General features: G+C 50.6%; 2 protein-coding genes across 3 annotated transcripts in view; both read left to right on the forward strand.

Moving 5' to 3' along the window:
- Positions 1-4: 4 nt before the first annotated feature.
- Positions 5-17,690, forward strand: part of LOC135827822 (tyrosine-protein phosphatase Lar-like) — a 24,895-nt gene continuing 7,209 nt past the window's right edge. The window contains exons 1-8 of the mRNA XM_065340251.1: positions 5-318; positions 3,112-3,229; positions 7,804-8,142; positions 12,519-12,824; positions 13,449-13,751; positions 14,059-14,126; positions 14,562-14,832; positions 15,423-15,490. Coding sequence (XP_065196323.1) covers positions 3,127-3,229; positions 7,804-8,142; positions 12,519-12,824; positions 13,449-13,751; positions 14,059-14,126; positions 14,562-14,832; positions 15,423-15,490 — 1,458 coding nt within the window. The 5' untranslated portion in view covers positions 5-318; positions 3,112-3,126. The remainder of the gene's footprint in view (positions 319-3,111; positions 3,230-7,803; positions 8,143-12,518; positions 12,825-13,448; positions 13,752-14,058; positions 14,127-14,561; positions 14,833-15,422; positions 15,491-17,690) is intronic.
- On the forward strand, positions 3,580-7,000 carry LOC135828455 (uncharacterized). Of its 2 annotated transcripts, XM_065340906.1 has the most exons (3): positions 3,583-4,809; positions 5,005-6,167; positions 6,266-7,000. In XM_065340906.1, exons 1-3 carry the CDS (start codon positions 3,618-3,620, stop codon positions 6,266-6,268), a joined length of 2,358 nt encoding a protein of 785 aa, XP_065196978.1. In that variant the 5' UTR covers positions 3,583-3,617; the 3' UTR covers positions 6,269-7,000. The 2 variants fall into 2 exon arrangements, with proteins under 2 accessions (XP_065196977.1, XP_065196978.1); XM_065340905.1 differs by having other exon boundaries at positions 3,580-4,809; positions 5,005-7,000.

The following is a 17,690-nucleotide window of genomic DNA, read 5'->3' on the forward strand; positions in this document are numbered from 1 at the left end:
GGGTGAGAACTCATTGAGGTTATTTTGAAGTGTACTTCACACCTTTCACAGGTCGCCTCGCTAGAGAGATGGGCTTTAGGGTGCTTACTCGCGCCAGGTAAACCGTGCGGGCAGCTTGTCCAGGCGGCGTACATTTTCCGTGGCGTTCCATAGGCATAGCTGGACTTGCCTTCGGAGTGGGTTTATCCGTTGCTACTGCTGCTTCAGGCTTCCACGGCGAAGCAAAGTTGCACTTGAAGAGACTTGCGGAGCAGTTGTTGACAGCCAACGCGAACGACCGCTGGCTATTGTGTTTGTTCGCTGGAGTAGACCACGAAGGTAAGCACAGCAGGCAGTGTCTATTAGTGCTACGCCTGTTCGCTCGTGGCCATTGTGCGCTTAGAACGGGGGTTCGCTTGCCAAATGAATTTCGCGGACACAGGCTGTCCTCGATGTTGATGGGGGGAAACATTCACCGCGCACGATTGGGAATACCCACGCCAGGGCAATTTACAGTGCAAGTCTCGCTACCTCAAACCAAAGCCTGGAGCCTAGAAAAAACACGTATTCGCCTTCTGAGCACGAAATCCGGCGGGACCAGGTGCTGGCCGAGCAATACGATTCATTCGTATGGTGCAGGATGACTGTCTGCAGCAGGTGTTGTCCATTCGCAGAGAACTACTTCCTGAAGTCAATGCTCGCAACGAGTGATTCAGGAAACGTAGCGGCGTAAACGACGGTTGCTCATTGAAATCCTCGCAGGATGATTCCACCACGACTTGAGACATGGTGTACTTGGTAGACAGAGACAGTGCTGAAAAATCAGCTCCGCAGATGCAACATGCGACTACTGTTAGTACAAATTTTCGTTCGCGAAATCTTTTGTTAGATCACTCCACCAGCAGGCTTGTGACGTACTAAATTTCGTTTTTCGTCGAGGTCTTTCAGTTTCACCCCGAACGTTCAGAAAAAGAACTTTAGTTTGGTACTTGTACAAACTTTAGTTATTTCGTGCCCACTAACGAATATAGGGAAAGTTAATTCCAAAGGCATGGTGGTGGCCTGGCACATGCGAAACTTCCTAAGCTGGTTGTGTTTCTCAACGCAATTGTTTAGCCGGTGGTAACGCGGACGTGAAAACTTTACTTTTTTACTTAATTCCAAACGAAAATTTGTACTTGTACAGTAGCCAGGGTTCGCGGTAGGCGCTAGGGTCACACTAGACACCCTTACCTTACCAAAAAACGTTATGTTGTAAGTTGTAACGATATTACCGTACGCAGCCCTAGCACTACACATACTGGTCTGTGCACTCGAACGCGGCACTACTCTATTCATGAGGTGTTGGATTTCTCTGCGGGTCAGCACTGGACTACGGCCGTCGCCCAGAAAAAAACTCCGTCCAATGCTATGCTGGCTGCACAGTAGCACATGCACTAGCACCACAGCTAGCACCACAGCTAGCACCACATACCTGTTGTGCACTGTACATACAGTGAATAATAATTTGTGTCCCTGCATGCGCTCAGTTCAGTTCTGGTGTACATGCACAGTAAATGAAGGGTTCCAATTCAAAACGCGATAGAGACCAAACCGGAGCTTTTGCGTTTTTTTGTCACGAAAGAATTCGTTTCACCCCACGGACATCTGCGCGTCGGTTTTACGGGTCAAAACGCGATACATCCCAGTCAAAATGATGCCTGAAGTTTGTGTTCTTCTGCAAAACGCGATAAAAGTCATTGACGCTACAGTGCACACCGAAAAATAACAAAATTTGTGAAAAAAGCTCTTCCTGAAATTTCCCCAAAATGGATTTATCTCATTTTGAATTGGAGCGTTTCAAATGCATTCTAGTCTAAGCCACCATGAAGCACCACCGGTGAACTCGTGCCATACCACTGTATGCATGGTGTCGACATCGACCGGACTTTTCCGGCGACGACTGTATGATAGTACACAGGTGCTGAATCAAATCCGAGCTAGTGAACACGTCGTTTAGCGCCCAGCACCAGTGTACAGCCCAATGGTTGTAGTGCTGGTGCTGCACCGTGCCTGAGACATCTACTCAGTCAATCGGATTTTATTCCCGTAGCTATGCAGAAGACGTTACTTTAGTAACGTCTGGCGCTAGCCAGGGTCCACACAGCTTTAATTTGGTGTTTGTTTGTGTGTTTGTTTGTTTGTGTCACGCCTGGCGCTATCCGTATCTGACGGCAAAAAAGCATAGGATGTTATAAATTTCTCAATTCTCCTATTTTTCTTTCAGGCATATCCTGGGATTCGAACCCGCACTATCGCCCTACATGCATTCCCCCATACACTTCGCATTCATACCCATTCTTCCAAGTTGCTTCACGTTATTATCTTGCGTTTGAAAGCCCTATTTGAATATTGCGGGGGGCCGGCTGTATGTGGCCAGCTGTGTTTGATGGTACGGGACGGTAGGGAGACGGTGTCGTATTACCCTCGATCGTACCTGTCCCGTACCTATCCCCTACCGTACCGTGCCATCAAAGACGGCTGGCCACAATGCATATTCAAATAGGGCTTTCAAATGCAAGATCACAATGTGAAACAACTTGGATGAATTAGTATGTATGCGAAGTGTATCGGGTGATGCATGCAGGGCGCGCCATAGTGCGGGTTCGAATCCCAGGTTATGTCTAAAAAAAGGATTTTTTAAAGAATGTATAACATCCCTATGCTTTTTTTGTCTAGGTTATCAAGGCAAAAAAGCATAGCGTAGGGCCCTGAGCTTCCAAGCTCTCTCGTTGAGTAGCACAGTTATTAATTTTGTCAGAGCTGCAGTCATTGAGCAAGAGGACAGCGCCTAGCAACAGGCCAGCGCCTAGCAACAGGCCAGCGCCTAGCGACAGGGCAGCGCGGGCAACAAGGCAGCGCCCAGCAACAGGGCAGCGCCCAGCAACAGGGCAGTGCGCGGCAACGTTGAGCAAAAGCCGCCTTGCAAGCAACACCAAAGCCATTTCTATCAGTGTTGCCAGGTTATTGTACTTTCTATGTGAACACACTGAGCTGGAACATGTGCTTTAAAAAATAACATTCTTTCTAAGTACTGGCAGGCTGAGTTGCAAATCGTTTTCTCTTCTGTTATTACTGTGCTGATACTCACAGTGTGGTGTGGTTGTAATGCCAAGCTGGCCAATGGCAATGCCTTGGAGAACATCTGCCGCTGCTGCTGCAGTGGTTGCAGCCATATTGCTCGCAGTAGGCGCTCCTTGTGTCCGATCAGGTATGTCCACACCGAAGAATTCAAATATCGCAAGTGATCTATCTACCCCCCCCCCCCCCCCCTCTCTCTATTTATATATCTATAGTCAACTTCGCGAATAACGACAGCGAATATAACGACAATCCGCGAACAACGACAGAATTCCCATGCCCGGAGCAAAGTCCCATCTAACCGTAATACATATAATGAGACTTTGGGTATAAAGACACTTCGCGAATAAGGACACTTTTCTAATGCGCCATCGAGTGTCGTTATACCCGAAGTTGACTGTATCTGACCATCTCCCCCCCCCCCCCCCTCCATCTCTCTCTCTCCCTCTCTCTCTCTCTCTCTCTCTCTCTCTATTTCAATTGGAAAACAAATCAAGCGTCTTTTGAAACAACAAAAGATGTACGGCGATCGATCCCGGAACAAGAGGGACCAGGATGCCTTTCTCAAGGACCCATATGCCTTCGGAAAGAAATTGTTTCAACCAACCAACCATGTCAAACCCACTTTCTCTGACACTACCTGCTTTGAGTACTTCCAACACACATATGCAGACCAGGATCGTGCCACTTCGTACGAATCCTGCCCCAGTGCAGGGAAGCCCCGGGATTGCACCCACCCAGTCGATGAGGGGACCCCTACATGGACTGAATTTCAGAATGTTTTGAAGAAGTGTCGCAACACCTCTGCACCGGGTCCTGACAAGATACCTTACATAGGTTGGAAGCTTTGTCCCTCCCTTCAATCCATTCTTTTCACCATCTTTGGGCGGGTTTGGGAGAGCAAGATCATTCCAAGGCAGTGGCAGGTAGCGTGTATCACACTCCTGGCCAAGGGGGAGGTGTCTGATGATCCTTCGAAATTCCGACCGATTGCTCTAGCGAACACGTCCGGGAAGATCTTTTTCACCTTAGTTGCAAAGCGCCTCTTGAAACATATGCTAGGCAATAAGTTCTTCGATGGTGACAACCAGAAAGGATTTATGCCTGCAAAGGCTGGGTGCTTAGAGCATACATCACTTTGTTATGAGGCGATGCGTGATGCAAAGACGGCAAAACGCCAAATTTGCATTGCGTGGATAGATTTGAAGAATGCATTCGGTTCAGTGCGCCACAATCTGATACAGTATGCTCTAACCCACTACAGCCTTCCTTTGCAATTCAGGAAATTAATTTTTTCCTACTACGACAGTCTTTGCGCTTTCGTCGTACAACCACACACACCCACCTTTAATTACAACATTGGTGTTTTCCAGGGGTGCCCCTTGTCCCCGGTCCTTTTCAATATTTGTTTCCAGCTTCTGCTGGACTCACTTGCAGCCCCTGAATTAAGTTGCCTCTCCTATGATTTTAAATCTGCCCCTTTGCAAGTGTCCCAAACAGCTTTTGCTGATGACTTAGGCCTCTATAGCAAATCTAGTGCAGGTTGTCAAAAACTCATTGCGGTCACGGAGGACTTTCTCTCGTGGACCCAATGTATGCAGGCGGCGCCGCACAAATGCAAAAGCAGTGCAGCAAAGCTTGTAGATGGCCGGTACAAACCTTACGATCCCTGCCTGACAATGTCAGGGAGGAAGATCGCTTTCATTGACACTGCAGAGTTCAAGTTCCTGGGGCGAAGGCTGCATGCTGATTGCTCTGAGCAGACCCAGCGGGAAGACATCCGTCAACTCACTGTATCTCTCATGCAAAAAGTAGATGGCTCTTGGCTTCAAGACCACCACAAGCTATGGCTTTACCACCATCTTGTAGTGCCCAAGCTTTCTTGGTCTTTCCAGGTTCTTGAACTCACACAAGGTTTTGTACGTGAACTGCACTTTATGTGTTTACCATTTCTGAAGAAATGGTCAGGCCTACCTCGATGCGCAAACTCTGCCATTCTTTTTATTGGCAGTCGCAAACGCTTTGGCTTACGCCTCCACTACCTTCCTACGGTGTGGAAAAAGTGCCAGTCCATCAAATGGCACATTCTTCGATCGAGTGGGGACGCGCGCATGAGGGCGCTGTACACTCTGCGTCGGAGTAAGGATGCGAAGCTGACAAAGCGATATGCGGCGACAATAGAGCTGGAGTGTGCAGAGGCATCAGTAGGTTCAGGGACTCTCCGTCCACCGTCATCTTCAAGTCATCGTGCAGGGTTGGGTGCTCGTGCTCCGAAGCAGCATTCCAAACCCCCGAGGAAGGATCTCCTTCAAACATTTGAGGAGATCAACGCGCAGGAGCAGATTTTGAGGCTGAAGACTCTTCAGGTGCAAGGCAAGTGGTTGGAGTGGACATCGGTGATGTGGCAGGACCTCTCGTGGAAATCCCTTTTGTACGGTGGTACTGGTAAGGATTTGAAATTTCTTCTCGCATCAACCCTCGACGTGCTACCTTCTCCGACGAACCTACGCCGTTGGGGAAACACCGTAGTGGATCCGTACTGTAGTTTGTGCCGTACCTGGGCCTGTACTACGCGCCACGTGCTTGGCGCTTGTCGCGTAGCGCTGGACCAGGGACGTTACACCTGGAGGCACGACAACGTACTCGGGGTCATCGTCAGGAACATGCGTGAGGAGATTCGAATCCGCACTGCTGCAAACACCGTACAAACCGAAAATTCAAATGAGCTTGACTTCATCTCGTTTTGCAAGGCGGGAGAGAAGCCAGTTCGCGTTCAGCCCAGACGAAAGTTGGTTACGACTGATCTCCTGTCAGCGGCCTCAGACTGGAAACTTCTTGTCGACTCAGTTAGTGCAAAGATTTCTTTCCCTAGCTGTGTTGCACTTACCACCCTAAGACCAGATATAGTTCTGTACTCTACGAGTCGTAGGATTGTATTCTGGATGGAGTTGACAGTTTGTGCTGAGGACAGATTCAGTGTCAGTAACTCGCGGAAGGACAGGCGGTATGCGGATCTGGCCGATCAATGCCGAGCAAACGGGTGGCAGGTCGTTTCTTTTTCGGTTGAGGTAGGTGTGCGTGGTTTCATCCCGGACTCTCTTCGGAGGGCTCTGAAAGCGCTTGGATTTTCTAATCGAAGAATAAAATTTATTTGTAATTTGTGCAGTAAGACGTCTCTGCGAAGCAGCTACATCATCTGGTTGCGGCGTCAACAAAAACACTGGTCGGAAGGTCCACTTTTCTGAGGTACTGTATGTGGGGCTCCGTTTATTGAGGTGCGTTGAAATTTATTCTCTTTATCTTATTATTTCTTTTCTATAATTTCCCCATATGAGTTCCTATCAGCTGCTGTGAACACCTTGAGTGGAGAGCGCTTGCTCGAGCGTTGAACCGGGTTCTTAATCCACCATACCCAGTTCGCAAGGCTGGGCGGGGTTGTGAGCAGGCTTTCATTTCATCTTTTCTTATTATTTCTGCTTTTCATCTCATTACAAAAATTCTGCGCTTTTTCTCAATCTGCGCATAAAATCTAGACTGACAACCTGCTTGTTAAATCATGCACCTGCTTTCAGGCGTAAAAACCCTGTTGTAGAGGTCTCAGTCCTCATTTGTTAGACTTACCTGTCTTTATAAATGTAACTTACTCTCTCTCTCTCTCTCTCTCCCTCTCTCTCTCTCTCTCTCTCTCTCTCTCTCTCTCTCTCTCTCTCTCTCTCTCTCTCTCTCTCTCTCTCTCTCTCTCTCTCTCTCTCTCTCTCTCTCTCTCTCTCTCTCTCTCTCTCTCTCTCTCTCTCTCTCTCTCTCTCTCTCTCTCTCTCTCTCTCTCTCTCTCTCTCTCTCTCTCTCTCTCTCTCTCTATCTATCTATCTATCTATCTATCTATCTATCTATCTATCTATCTATCTCTCTGTCTCTCTCTGTCTCTCTAACTCAAACGCACAATATCACATAATATCCTTGCACTCACACTGACATCAACGAGACAATATCCTTGCACTCACAGTCCACTCAAACAGACAATATCCTTGCACTCACAGTCCACTCAAACAGACAATATCCTTGCACTCACAGTTCACTCAAAGAGACAATATCCTTGCACTCACAGTTCACTCAAACAGACAATATCCTTGCTCTCACAGTCCACTCAAACAGACAATATCCTTGCACACACAGTTCACTCAAACAGACAATACCCTTGCACTCACAGTCCACTCAAACAGACAATATCCTTGCACACACAGTCCACTCAAACAGACAATATCCTTGCACTCACAGTTCACTCAAACAGACAATATCCTTGCAAACACAGTCCACTCAAACAGACAATATCCTTGCACTCACAGTCCACTCAAACAGACAATATCCTTGCACTCACAGTCCACTCAAACAGACAATATCCTTGCACTCACAGTTTACTCAAACAGACAATATCCTTGCACTCACAGTTCACTCAAACAGACAATATCCTTGCACTCACAGTCCACTCAAACAGACAATATCCTTGCACTCACAGTCCACTCAAACAGACAATATCCTTGCACTCACAGTTCACTCAAACAGACAATATCCTTGAACTCACAGTCCACTCAAGCAGACAATATCCTTGCACTCACAGTTCACTTGGAAATAACGTAGGGAAGTTACTCTGGCCGGGTTTCTCCTGTGATTCTTCATTTCACGTTTTGCTGTTGCCTGTGTCTGCAGAGGATCAGGGCGGCGCGGGACAAGTGAGCATCATCAACGGTAACGCCAGTGTGCGGTATGCTGAGGGCACGGCGCGATCCAGCCTCAGTGTAGCCCAGTGCCAGATCACGGCCGGCAGCGTTACAGACCTCATGTGGATTCAAAACGGCATGAAGGTGGTCAATAAGGTCACGGTTCCCCCTACAATCCTGCCGCTCGCCTGGACTGCAGCCGTGCCAGCGGCTGCCGGCAACATCATGCTATCGGACGCTGGGATATACAACTGCCAAGGGTTCTACACGGAGGGTCCTTTCGTTAAAAACGCGACCGCGCCTGAACATATCAATATACGTGTAGCTGGTGAGTGATAGCCTGAACACCCTGGTGCAGCGGTAGCCTGAACACCCTGGTGCAGCGGTAGCCTGAACACCCTGGTGCAGCGGTAGCCTGAACACCCTGTGGCAGCGGTAGACTGAATACCCTGGTGCAGCGGTAGCCTGAACACCCTGGTGCAGTGGTAGCCTGAATACCCTGGTGCAGCGGTAGCCTGAATACCCTGGTGCAGCAGTAGCCTGAATACCCTGGTGCAGTGGTAGCCTGAACACCCTGGTGCAGCGGTAGCCTGAATACCCTGGTGCAGTGGTAGCCTGAACACCCTGGTGCAGCGGTAGCCTGAATACCCTGGTACAGCGGTAGCCTGAATACCCTGGTGCAGCGGTAGCCTGAATACCCTAGTGCAGCGGTAGCCTGAATACCCTGGTGCAGCGGTAGCCTGAATACCCTGGTACAGCGGTAGCCTGAATACCCTGGTACAGCGGTAGCCTGAATACCCTGGTGCAGCGGTAGCCTGAATACCCTGGTACAGCGGTAGCCTGAATACCCTAGTGCAGCGGTAGCCTGAATACCCTAGTGCAGCGGTAGCCTGAATACCCTGGTGCAGCGGTAGCCTGAATACCCTGGTACAGCGGTAGCCTGAATACCCTGGTCCAGCGGTAGCCTGAATACCCTAGTGCAGCGGTAGCCTGAATACCCTGGTGCAGCGGTAGCCTGAATACCCTGGTGCAGCGGTAGCCTGAATACCCTGGTACAGCGGTAGCCTGAATACCCTGGTGCAGCGGTAGCCTGAATACCCTGGTACAGCGGTAGCCTGAATACCCTGGTGCAGCGGTAGCCTGAATACCCTGGTGCAGCGGTAGCCTGAATACCCTGGTGCAGGGAGAGCCTGAATACCCTAGTGCAGCGGTAGCCTGAATACCCTGATACAGCGGTAGCCTGAATACCCTTTTGCAGCGGTAGCCTGAATACCCTGGTACAGCGGTAGCCTGAATACCCTAGTGCAGCGGTAGCCTGAATACCCTGGTACAGCGGTAGCCTGAATACCCTAGTGCAGCGGTAGTCTGAACACCCTGGTACAGCGGTAGCCTGAATACCCTGGTACAGCGGTAGCCTGAATACCCTAGTGCAGCGGTAGCCTGAATACCCTATTGCAGCGGTAGCCTGAATACCCTGGTACAGCGGTAGCCTGAATACCCTAGTGCAGCGGTAGCCGGAATACCCTGGTACAGCGGTAGCCTGAATACCCTGGTGCAGCGGTAGCCTGAATACCCTGGTACAGCGGTAGCCTGAATACCCTGGTGCAGCGGTAGCCTGAATACCCTGGTGCAGCGGTAGCCTGAATACCCTGGTGCAGTGGTAGCCTGAATACCCTAGTCCAGCGGTAGCCTGAATACCCTGGTACAGCGGTAGCCTGAATACCCTGGTGCAGCGGTAGCCTGAATACCCTGGTGCAGCGGTAGCCTGAATACCCTGGTACAGCGGTAGCCTGAATACCCTAGTGCAGCGGTAGCCTGAATACCCTGGTACAGCGGTAGCCTGAATACCCTAGTGCAGCGGTAGTCTGAACACCCTGGTACAGCGGTAGCCTGAATACCCTGGTACAGCGGTAGCCTGAATACCCTAGTGCAGCGGTAGCCTGAATACCCTATTGCAGCGGTAGCCTGAATACCCTGGTACAGCGGTAGCCTGAATACCCTAGTGCAGCGGTAGCCTGAATACCCTAGTACAGCGGTAGCCTGAATACCCTGGTACAGCGGTAGCCTGAATACCCTAGTGCAGCGGTAGCCTGAATACCCTAGGGCAGCGGTAGCCTGAATACCCTAGTGCAGCGGTAGCCTGAATACCCTAGTGCAGCGGTAGCCTGAATACCCTGGTGCAGCGGTAGCCTGAATACCCGAGTGCAGCGGTAGCCTGAATACCCTGGTGCAGCGGTAGCCTGCATACCCTGGTACAGCGGTAGCCTGAATACCCTAGTGCAGCGGTAGCCTGAATACCCTAGTGCAGCGGTAGCCTGAATACCCTGGTACAGCGGTAGCCTGAATACCCTGGTACAGCGGTAGCCTGAATACCCTGGTACAGCGGTAGCCTGAATACCCTGGTGCAGCGGTAGCCTTAATACCCTAGTGCAGTGGTAGCCTGCATACCCTGGTACAGCGGTAGCCTGAATACCCTAGTGCAGCGGTAGCCTGAATACCCTAGTGCAGCGGTAGCCTGAATACCCTAGTGCAGCGGTAGCCTGAATACCCTAGTGCAGCGGTAGCCTGAATACCCTGGTGCAGCGGTAGCCTGAATACCCTAGTGCAGCGGTAGCCTGAATACCCTAGTGCAGCGGTAGCCTGAATACCCTGGTACAGCGGTAGCCTGAATACCCTGGTACAGCGGTAGCCTGAATACCCTAGTGCAGCGGTAGCCTGAACACCCTGGTGCAGCGGTAGCCTGAATACCCTGGTGCAGCGGTAGCCTGAATACCCTGGTGCAGTGGTAGCCTGAATACCCTAGTGCAGCGGTAGCCTGAATACCCTAGTGCAGCGGTAACCTGAATACCCTGGTACAGCGGTAGCCTGAATACCCTGGTGCAGCGGTAGCCTGAATACCCTAGCGCAGCGGTAGCCTGAATACCCTGGTGCAGCGGTAGCCTGCATACCCTGGTACAGCGGGAACCTGAATACCCTAGTGCAGCGGTAGCCTGAATACCCTAGTGCAGCGGTAGCCTGAATACCCTGGTACAGCGGTAGCCTGAATACCCTGGTACAGCGGTAGCCTGAATACCCTGGTACAGCGGTAGCCTGAATACCCTGGTGCAGCGGTAGCCTGAATACCCTAGTGCAGTGGTAGCCTGCATACCCTGGTACAGCGGTAGCCTGAATACCCTAGTGCAGCGGTAGCCTGAATACCCTAGTGCAGCGGTAGCCTGAATACCCTAGTGCAGCGGTAGCCTGAATACCCTAGTGCAGCGGTAGCCTGAATACCCTAGTGCAGCGGTAGCCTGAATACCCTGGTGCAGCGGTAGCCTGAATACCCTAGTGCAGCGGTAGCCTGAATACCCTAGTGCAGCGGTAGCCTGAATACCCTGGTACAGCGGTAGCCTGAATACCCTGGTACAGCGGTAGCCTGAATACCCTGGTACAGCGGTAGCCTGAATACCCTAGTGCAGCGGTAGCCTGAATACCCTGGTGCAGCGGTAGCCTGAATACCCTGGTGCAGCGGTAGCCTGAATACCCTAGTGCAGCGGTAGCCTGAATACCCTGGTACAGCGGTAGCCTGAATACCCTGGTACAGCGGTAGCCTGAATACCCTAGTGCAGCGGTAGCCTGAATACCCTGGTGCAGCGGTAGCCTGAATACCCTGGTGCAGCGGTAGCCTGAATACCCTGGTGCAGTGGTAGCCTGAATACCCTAGTGCAGCGGTAGCCTGAATACCCTAGTGCAGCGGTAACCTGAATACCCTGGTACAGCGGTAGCCTGAATACCCTGGTACAGCGGTAGCCTGAATACCCTAGTGCAGCGGTAGCCTGAATGCCCTGGTGCAGCGGTAGCCTGAATACCCTGGTACAGCGGTAGCCTGAATACCCTGGTACAGCGGTAGCCTGAATACCCTGCTGCAGCGGTAGCCTGAATACCCTAGTGCAGCGGTAGCCTGAATACCCTAGTGCAGCGGTAGCCTGAATACCCTGGTGCAGCGGTAGCCTGAACACCCTGGTGCAGCGGTAGCCTGAATACCCTAGTGCAGCGGTAGCCTGAATACCCTGGTACAGCGGTAGCCTGAATACCCTGGTACAGCTGTAGCCTGAATACCCTGTTACAGCGGTAGCCTGAATACCCTAGTGCAGCGGTAGCCTGAATACCCTAGTGCAGCGGTAGCCTGAATACCCTGGTACAGCGGTAGCCTGAATACCCTGGTACAGCGGTAGCCTGAATGCCCTGGTACAGCGGTAGCCTGAATACCCTGGTACAGCGGTAGCCTGAATACCCTAGTGCAGCGGTAGCCTGAATGCCCTAGTGCAGCGGTAGCCTGAATACCCTAGTGCAGCGGTAGCCTGAATGCCCTGGTGCAGCGGTAGCCTGAATACCCTGGTGCAGCGGGCCATTACGTTCATTAATATACTTCGAAGTAATAAGATCATTTCCAAACCCACCCAGCGTCTTGGGATGTTTTTGGGGGGGGGGGGGGGTGATAGGTGCCAGCTTTTGGGTGGCCTACCAGTTGATTTGATCACGTTTTCCAAGAATTCCTCTTCAACGTCTCGCCCCTTTCCTTCTCCCCCAGGGAGACGCAAGCAAACAGTTTCTGGCCGTGAGCTAGCACAAGTACAGGTGTGTATATGTGCGTGTTTGTTTGTGCGTTTGCGCTTGCGTCCATGTGCATGTATGTGTGTTGTTGTGGGCATTTGTTCCCGACAGAGGCCGTGAGGATTACTAGCATGGCTGCTAGCATGACCCTTCTCCATGGCCAGCCTTTGGACATAACATGCGTTGCTAGCGGTTACCAGGTGAACACGTCTTGGACTAGACCAAGCGTAACCACGGCACCGGGTAGCAGTTCCACGTCTCGTCTTGTCATTCCTGCAACGGATGTAGCACGTGACGACGGCTTATACACATGCACAGCGGAGAGCGACGCACTCTGTACCGTTCCGAGCAATCGCGCAGCGCAGCAGAAATGCTTCCCTTCGCCCGTCAGACAGGCGATCACCGTCACAATACAAGGCAAGTTCTGTTGTCCTTCGCACCCCATAGGTTATGCCGTCACTATTTCCACGCCAATTGACAAAAGTAAAAGTGGGGAGGCTTCCTGCAGTTTCATAAACAGTGAAGTCCACATGCTCCCTTCCATTAACACTGCAATAATTCAACTCAATTCCTGAAGATGGGCCTTGCCCGAAAATTCGAATCATTTAATATCTCTTTTTCTTTTAGTGATTGGTGTATCCCAGAGACCGTTTGGAGAGTGTTGTGAAGATGTATGGATATAGTGGATGGCTACGGTGGAGTCTTCGCGTTTTTGAGAAATAATTCAACTCATTTCACAATATTACAACGTTTCGGCAGATTGCCTTCCTCAGGTTCACAATTGACAATTGACGAAAGAGTACAAATATTAGCAGCAAAACTCACCCGAAGTGTGCCTGGCAGACCGCTGCTCTTCGAACGTAATACTCTTTAAGAAGGCAACACGGTCTGTACGGATGTGCTTCTACTTTCATACTTGTATTGGCTAAGTTCATTGGGTGCCAAGAAGTGTACTTTCGAAGAGCCTATTTGAAAGCGAAATGCCAACGGTGAACATTCTGTATCATATCGTTGCAAATAATGTGATTCTCTCCGGCACAGTGAACCCTCCTGGACGTGTACAGGCGCTGAAAAGGACGCAGGTAGCATCAACACATGCCACTCTGGCGTGGGATCCTCCGTCCAGCCCGCCGCCTGCTGGACCTGGTCAGACGCCAGTCACGTCCTATCATATCGTCTGCGTGTTTGGCACAAGTAGCAATGTCACGTCGCGTGTGGTCTCATCTCCGGCTACCGTCAGCAACCTACCGATCTTCTCCACAGTCAATTGCTCAGTCAGGGCAGAGAATGCTGGAGGAATCGGACCAGCGGAGTCGACAGGAAACTTTCAGACGCGCCAAGGTGGTAAGGTGGCACACACACACACACACACACACACACACACACACACACACACGCACACACACATACATGTATAATTTATTTTTATGTGTGTGGTCATGTGTATTCACCCGACTGTGTGTTTCTGTGCCACCTCTGTCTTGTGTGTATGTGTGTGTGTGTGTGTGTGTGTGTGTGTATTTGTGCATGAGTGTTTGTGCATGTGCATGTGTGTGTGTCTGCCTGTGCGTATAATTTACAACACATTGGAAACTGATCCATCGGTTCATTGACTGGAACCTTTTTTTCTTGTGTGGCGATTAACTTGAAGCTCCGTCTGGCAAGCCGACCATTGAAAAAGTGTCAGCTATGAGTGCCTCTATCGACTTCACGATCAAGGTAACCTTCTGCTGCTGTGTGTACTCTTTGCTTTAATGTTAGGCCCACAAGTTCATGCATTATTCATTTGGCCTGGGTAGCTGCTTGCGTGCCCATGTTTGCCATAGCTACCCAGGCCCTTTATATTGCGTCATTTCTCAGTCGAGCTCTCTCTCTTCAACAATCTCGCTCTCTTCAAATAATCTCAATGTAGTCGTTTCGTTCGTCCTGGTCTCTTGTCACGTCATCTATAATAAATGTCGTTCCCATCAGCCTACCTGTTCCCGTTGTCAGTTGTGTTAATGAGTAAGAAACCTCTCTTGTTGGGACCCAACAATATCAACAAGTAAAAGGAAAATTAGTCATTGCTGCTCTATTAAAGCTGGTGTCTCCGAAACGCTTGTTCACCAATTCTGTGTACGTACAAATCAACATTTATTTTCCTCTTTTCTGCAGCCGCCTGCGCTCGCACAGCGCAACGGTGTGCTAACCGGGTACAAGGTCACATACAGCAGTAACTGTGCCGCTTGCCCGGGCTGCTGCCAGCCGTCGTGCAAAGCGTCGGGCACCAAGAACATCTCCGTCCACCACAGCACGCAGGAAACGCCCATAGACCACCAGCTGGACACGCTGTGCAACGCTAATCAGTACACCGTCAGTGTGAGCGCTTGTTCGCAAGCCGGCTGCGGAGTCGGAGCGGACACCCACGTGGTTACGGCCAATGGAAGTGAGTTTTAAAGCCGTGTGAGAAGCCGTGTGAGATTCACTTCGATTTAGCTGTGTGCGCTTGCATACTTTGCACCCTGGTTGGTTTGTGCGGGGGTGGTCTGCATGCAGTGTGTGTTTCTTGTACTTCACGCTTCAGTAGTGCTGCTGCGTCTCGAGCTCCTGTCATCGGTTGAGCCTCGCTTCGCTTTCTCTTTCCCCAGTGAAATGCAGTAAGAATCCAGAACAGCGCAACTCACTCACGGTTGCGGACATTGAAATCGCGTGGAATGACCGGGGCCGGCGCCCTTGCTTGCTGAGCGCGTACACCCTGCATTAGCAGGACCAGCGGAGGCAGTTTTTGATTGGTCCGCTAGTTACTGTGATCATGGCCTTTCATACAGTTTGTGTGTGATTTAGCGGGTAGGCATGCCGTCCACAGTAGAAAACACATGTTGGTGGCCAAAAGGTCGGTCCGGTGATAACCTGACCAAGCGGACCGGTTCCGGCGGGCTCGACTAGCACTCTGGCACTGCATGAACCCATCCCTTCACTAAGTACACTCTACATCTTTCTGGTCCCGATGCTTCTCTCTCCTATGCGGTGTTTCAGAGCCGACAGCACCTGAGAACCTGACCGCTACCGTCCTGTCCTCATCGGCAGTGCGTCTACAGTGGCAGGTTAGTACCATATCTCCCCGAATAGAAGTCGCAACCTTTCACACAAAACTTAAGGGGCCAAAAAAGGGGTGCGACTTACGATCGAGCATGACTTACTACTGAAGTGAATATATCAAAACAATATAGTGCTCAAACCTGAAAATGGGGGAGCGACTTATAATCGAGTGCGACTTATTATTATTGTGCTTGTGCTTGTTTGCTTTGACATCACCAAGCAAGCTTGGCTAGCCTTCGCATAAGCCAAATGAACAGCAGAAAAGAGGAACGAGCGAAGCCAATGAGGAGCACACACGCTTGCACCCTACAGAAGAGGCAAAAAGGAATAAATAGGATAATCCTAAAAAACACGAAATGTCAGCAGCTATTTACTTCGATACATATAACTGGAAATGGGTGACTACAAAATGTCAACTATTTACTTCAACAAGTAAGACACGCACGCACACTCCTAGTATGGCCTACGCAGGTTGTAACCAAGTGCAAACTGAGCCCAAACTGGCCGGCGTCAGAGTACGAAACCAAGGTACATCCACTAGTAAAGGGAATAACTAAGGAACTATTTGATATCTGTAATATTATTATGCAGGTCTCTTGGGCAATTGAACATTACACTGAACGCAGCAGGTGTTCATCTACATGTTCCGTATATTTCTCAGAATTTTAATTGAACCTTTGAGAGCTTCCTGTTGAACGATAGCCAGGTTTCCTCCCTGAATAGTCCGCCGAGTGCATTGCGGAGTCTCTCCCACCAAGCCTCCCAGGGCACCAACAACCACAGGGATCACATCAACCTGGGTGAGGGACCAAATCCGGGAAATCTCCCACTTCAAGTCATGCTCCTACATGCACAGGCGTACACAGCCTGGCCACGCGGTGCCATGTTACTACTAGTAACACTGGTACTACTACTACTGTCCCCTGCTGCTAGGCAACAGTCAACAAACACTTCAGTTGCCATGGCGTCCTCAACAAGCGCATCCCGAGACGCCTCTGCCTCTGGACTACTCTCTGTTCTTGTTGCCAATGCTGGTTCCTCTCCCGTGCACTGACGAATGGCCTCGACATCGGCGGAGGAGAGTCGTCCGCTCTTCCGACGTTCGCGCAACTGGTTCGCCAAATCCACCTGGCTTGCCTGTCTCTCCAGGCCCCTGCTATACCAAGCATCGTGCATCCGTCTCATGTACCCACAAGACTGGACACCTCCAGGTGTCGCAATTACATAGCACTCCGCCAACGCTCTTACTTCCTCCGATCAGCGCTTTCTTCGGCCCTCCCGGACCCCATTTACGTCCATTGCTGAAATAAATACTATAATGAACGAATAGTTCAATTTTCTGAGCGAACGAGCCGTTGAGCTGCGCTAAGGAAGCTCGGCTCATAAGAGCTCAGAAAGTGCAACCGTTCTTAATCGCATTTCCGCGTCAATGTCAGCAACGTCCAAAGGACAAATGCCCGCAGATTCGCATATGCTGAATGGAGATGGGAACGGGACTGCCAACAATAGACAACACGAAAGGGGTCAAGAAAATCAGAACAATAGCTAGCACGAAGCACGACATGCATGCATGCGGAACTAATCGAGGCCCGAGAGGCACACTCTGTAGTCTCTATCAACAGAGTATCGTTACAAACGACAGCTTTAAGCAGACAAACAAATGCCAGGGAGAAAGATTGTTGCACTGTGCGGACCAACGACAGAGTTCCCAGAAGTATGTCATCTCTGATGTTAGCCGCAGACGGAGCGGCACAAGGCAGCCCACTGTCCGTGGTCCAGCGACAAGTCTCTGAGGGAGTGCAGGCCAGACAAGTCTGTGATGCCTTGCCTCACCGCACCCCCGAGGTCCCGCGGCAGGACAACCGGCAGTGTCGCCACTTGTCGTCACTTGTCGTCACTTCCACTAGTTATCCTTATTGCGAAACTAAAATTGTTCCTCATCGATTATATACATAATCATACGTAATAATAATCAGAGCTGTTGGGTTTCGCTCTACGTGATATCTCCACGACTGCAAAACATGCATTGTTGCTTTGGAGACGCGTTGGCTGCATGCGCCCATCACATGCACCACAAACAGAAACCGTGTTTTCCATTTCATTTTGCACGTGGTGTACGGTGTGTGTACCTTGTGTTTCGCGCGGCTTGAAAGTTGCCATGGACAAATCCGGAAAATGCGAAGAATATTTCAAAAAGTCCTACGG

Source organism: Sycon ciliatum, chromosome 12 (genome assembly GCF_964019385.1).
Source record: "Sycon ciliatum chromosome 12, ocSycCili1.1, whole genome shotgun sequence".
Taxonomy (NCBI): Eukaryota; Metazoa; Porifera; class Calcarea; order Leucosolenida; family Sycettidae; genus Sycon; species Sycon ciliatum.